This window comes from Buceros rhinoceros, unplaced genomic scaffold (genome assembly GCF_000710305.1).
Source record: "Buceros rhinoceros silvestris isolate BGI_N320 unplaced genomic scaffold, ASM71030v1 scaffold4418, whole genome shotgun sequence".
Lineage (NCBI taxonomy): Eukaryota > Metazoa > Chordata > Aves > Bucerotiformes > Bucerotidae > Buceros > Buceros rhinoceros.
In genome coordinates this window covers 80,008-84,836 of record NW_010426205.1, presented here as the reverse complement: position 1 = coordinate 84,836, position 4,829 = coordinate 80,008, and the positions used below count along the sequence as shown (strand labels likewise).

The following is a 4,829-nucleotide window of genomic DNA, read 5'->3' as shown; positions in this document are numbered from 1 at the left end:
GTTTGTCTCAGAGTTACGAGATAGATGGCTGTTAATTCCGTTTAAACCAGGTGATTTTCTGGAAAGGGAAGTCTCGACATGGGTTAGGAATATTTTTTTCTGTTGAATTCTATACATGTGCAGTGGATGCACATCTTTTTTTTTTAGCTATGACATGCTGTTCAGAAGGTCTACTGCAGCATTTCTTGAGTATCGTAAATAAGAAGAGTAGGAGGCAGGACTGATATCTAAATGATCTTTGAAGGCTTTGGCTATTTTTTTCCTCGTTATTTCACCAGGATTACTCTAGGAAGTGTCTTTCCTAGTAGATCTGGAACTGAAACTTAGTAGAATAACTTTTCTGAGTCATTAGATTTTGGTGATATGGTTTTCTGACAACCGCTATTGTCATGAGTTGTTTAACTCCCTTATTTACTGTTCTTGATCTGTTTGGGTTTCTATTAAGTTGATAATGTCCATGTGGAATCTTTGGTCACACAGAGTTTGACATGGGCAGGTTGTCCAGAGCAGTAGGTTTGATGTTTTTCTGTTGTCAGTATTAACTCATATAAAGTGGTATTTGCTAGTGACTTGTTTAGTAGTGTGCATAATGCACATCAGAGGGCATTTATTTAATTGCGATGTCTGGATAGTTAATTCTTCAAGTGGGAGTGACCAACTTGAGGTTCTCGATTCCCCTGTGGCTCTTTCATGTGTCATTCCTGTTTGGGACTATGCCCTGTGACTGGGTGTATGCTGGCACAGGGACAGATGCATGGTCTGGATTGCTCACTGGTTTGCTGCAACCTGCATACCTAGGCCAGCGGGGTGGTATACCACTAAAACCTCTGTTCAGCTTTCCTGGGAATTTCAGGAGCTCTGTGAGGTGTCCAGGTATATGGTGGCTCTCAGCCGTACATGGATTGTGATATAGGAGGTTTAAAGTTGGGTAGCTTTGTCTATGTTATCTGTGGAGAAATTTTTTATGTGTCCAGCAGTTATGTCTATAAAAAGCTGAGGTGTTTCTGGAAAGCTTAACAGAGGAAATTAGTATCTTGAGTATCCCATCCGTGTGTCTCTGAAGTTTCTCTTGAATTTCGTAGTAAGTGTCCTTAGGTTGTTGAAATTTATCTTAACTGGAGCTGAAGTTGTGTTTCACTTGTGTTCTGTGTGTGTTGGCAGCTCAAGTTTGAGGTTTGGTGCTCTGTGCTGTGTGGTCAGAAGGAGGGGAGGGTCTCACTGCTGGGGGTGTGGCATATGCAAGCAGCAGCCTTGGGAGAACTGGGGAAAGGGACCTGATTACTTGTAGTGATTCTTTCATATTTATAGTGTATCCAACAGCCTCATCAAGGCTGGTCTCTAGCTTGGTCTGCAGGTGTGCAGTGACTTCCTGGGAAGAGGAGTACGCTGCTCTGCAGCAAAAAGTGCTGAGGAAGCTCACTGCATTAGTTCTTATGCTTTCTTTTCGTTTTCTAGGGGGGAAAAAATGAAACAGGAGTTTTAAACTTTGAGGACTCATTATGGAAGACTCAGAAGGACATCACTTCAGCTCAGTGGAAGAGGAAGCCAGATACTGGAAAGAGTTAGCTATGAAATACAAGCAGTGGTAAGGCAGTGGCTTCATTCCTCTAAGTTGTTTGATAGGGTGTGTAACACTGCATGCAAAGACAGACAGCACCACATAGAGTGAATTCAAGGTGGCTCAGCTATCGAGTGGTAGCAGTAGCAATGCTTCTGCCTAAACTGCAGCAACCCTGAGTGCTTTATACAGATTTGAGCAGTGAATCTGCACTGCTGGTTTTGGTCCCTGCTCTGGTTTGAGCAGGACTGTATGTGCCTGAATGCAGTCTGTGTGCTGCCTGGGTAGAGGTAACTCACTGCAGAACCTTGTTGCGGGTGGATGATCCAGGCCATTGCAGAAGGAGGGGTGCTGCACTTCACTCTTTCAGTCTCAGTAAGAACCAAAAATGGTTTGACAGTGTGTAGAGAGAGAGGGATCCCTGGCTGAGAATGGACACAGTTTACTCTTCCCTTTAGCTCAATATGTTGCTCTAAATGCAGTAAAGAGTGAAAAATCCAAAAGTTTTAGATGCTGATGTTGGTGGGTCCTGTCTTAGACCAGATGTTCAGACCTTTCAGTGCTGTTTAAGTTGCTGGAGGATTATTTCAATAGAATTGTTTAAGAATATAAGAACATCTTTCCTTAGATCTTTTTCTCTTATTTTTTATTGCTAATCAAAAATACCTTTGTTCATAATTCCAGATAATTGAATTAACAGACTAAATATGCAGATGGCAATGGATGTGTAAGCTAAAAAGGCTCTACCTGTCCTCAAGACCTATAGTGTGGGGATAGACTTTGCGATTTTTCTATTTATTTGGGCTTTTTTCATTTGTTTACCAGTTTGCTATGGGGGGGCTTTCCATGCCTGATGGGGAAACATTTGCATATGGTCCTCTTTTCATGTTGAATTTGTGTGTTGGAAAAGAGCATAGAGCCTTTTATGATAAAGGGCAATATTTTTTTTTACCTTGTGTACAAGAGAGACTTTTCTTTGTTTGTTATGATGAGTTTTGTTGCTGAAATTGCTCTATAGTGCTGAAAATACACAAGAGGAATTGCGTGAATTCCAAGAAGGGAGTCGAGAGTATGAAGCGGAACTGGAGGCGCAGCTGCAGCAAACAGAGTCCAGAAACAGAGACCTTCTGTCGGAAAACAATCGACTGCGAATGGAGCTGGAGTCAGTTAAAGTAAGAGTGGAAGATGCATACAGTGTCTGTACATCCTAAATTCAGAGGTGAATGGGACAGGCAAGTGCAGGTTGAGCTTGACTTGTGGGTAGGGACCTACAGCATTACAAAAAAAAGAATGGAAAATTGCATAAAAGAGGGAATTGGAAAATGAAGAAATGCCGATCTGTTGTCTACTTAGAGTGCTGGATACCTTGGTAATGTTCCTGAAGCCCTGTTCACAGGTTGTGGCTCTGTGTCAGGATAGATTTGAGATGGGAGAAAATTGTTTGCACTAGAGTGGAGAGTAAACATGAATGTAACAGAGCTGTTCTAGTCCTCCTTCTGTCTACTCCGTGCTTTTGTTTGCAGCTTTCTTGCTGTATGCATTGTGCAGAGAGGGGTAATAATGCAGAACAATCAAAATAAGACGTTCCAGCTGTGTTCTTGCATTACATAAGGACACTCGGTAGTCTTAAACCCTTTTACATAGTTGTGTAAGTATTATCTGGTGTCCCAGGTAAGGTGGGAAGCAGTGGCTGGTGAGTAACATGCAGAACAGAGGCATAAAACAGTTTCAGTCCTGGTTTCATTACTGAATCTGTACTCTAGTGAAAAATGATATATCCTCTTTGCATGGTTAGCCTGCTGTGAAACTAGATCATGCTAGCTGAAAAGGATTTACTTCCATAGTTATAAGGGATATGAACTCAGTGAGATGGACCACCGAACTAGAATGACTTAAATAACAAAGGTATCTAGAGTATGAAGAGTCTGTCCCGTTTCAGTCTCATTAAAGATGCTGCTAGTCCCCTGTGCTGGTTGACAGGTTTAGGGAATACTGGTAGGTTTTCTTCAACTTAAGTTGTCACTGAAATTGTGTCTTTGACACAATGATCTTGTTGGCCTTTTACTTAAAGGTGAGGTATAGTCACCCAAGAAACGCAGCACTGTTTTGTAGGGCTAGTCAATATCTGAGGAAGCAGATTAATTTAATTACATTTCTTAACTGGGTGCAATAATGAGCTGATGGGAGTGAAGCTATTTGTGTAAGTGATTAATCACCAGATGAATCCGGTTTGTCGAAACTGTTGTCCAAATTACTGTCTTAAGGAAATACCCTTCTGTTGCAGGCAGACGTCCTGTCCCTCTAGCACCACCTTAGAGATCTCCCTGCTGCTCGTTGATAGCAAAACCTCCAAGGCTTGTTTTATTGTATTGGTTATGTTGTACTGATCTTTGTTCATGTTGTATTGGTGCCTTAGCGTGATTATATGCTGTCCAAGTTGTATGGAGTAATAGTCTGCTGTTCCATGAGGCCACATAAACCCTTAGAAGCTGGTGGGTTTAGGAAGAAGGCCTGAGTTTGACAAAAATAAAACCAGCAGCTTATTCAATTGAGGAGGGTGTGGCCTATTTTCTTTATCTAGTGGAGCTAGAGGAGGGGACAATGATCAAGCCAAAGCAGTTAAGAATGAGAATAGTAGGAAACAATATAGAATCTCAAAGTGGAATGTAAACACACTTTAGAAAATCTTGTTCTTTATAGTAGATAACTTTATTAAAACATAATTCTGCTTGAAATGCACCTTTTAACAATTGGCTATTCATGCAGCCTGAAACTGCAGTAACAGCCTGCAGTGAAGGAACAGAGACTCCATTGATGGCCAGATCAGCTGATAGTTTATTACAATTGGCTAAAAACAAAGACTCAAACCTTGCAGTTCTGGTCTTTTATCTGAATCAATTCAAGAGCAAAGCGTTAAACTCGTGAAGCTATTGAGCAGCAGTGTTAACTGAGCCCATCAAGGGTTGCTGTTTGCATCTAGGTCAACACTAGTGAACTTTGCCAGGCCCACACAGCTTGTGGCTTTGAGCTTACCAGCCTAGTGCGTGTGCTTCCTCCCCCCTCAGACACCAGAGTTCACACTACCTAAAAATAAATGGAAATAATGTCTGGAAGGTTTGTGTAGAGAGTCCTGGAAAGCAAGCTGAAAGTGAACTGCCTCAGAGCTTGAGTGCTCTTAAACTTGGCATGTAACTATACTTCAGGCATCTGGAATTATAGCAGTGTCACCACACTGTAATCAAATAAGAATTTCTTAGTTCAGAATGGCTCT

General features: G+C 41.6%; 1 protein-coding gene across 1 annotated transcript in view; it reads left to right on the top strand.

Moving 5' to 3' along the window:
• Positions 1–1,452: 1,452 nt before the first annotated feature.
• Positions 1,453–4,829, top strand: part of NDE1 (nudE neurodevelopment protein 1) — a 9,257-nt gene continuing 5,880 nt past the window's right edge. The window contains exons 1-2 of the mRNA XM_010141409.1: positions 1,453–1,585; positions 2,577–2,730. Of these exons, the coding sequence (XP_010139711.1) occupies positions 1,500–1,585; positions 2,577–2,730 (240 nt within the window). The 5' untranslated portion in view covers positions 1,453–1,499. The remainder of the gene's footprint in view (positions 1,586–2,576; positions 2,731–4,829) is intronic.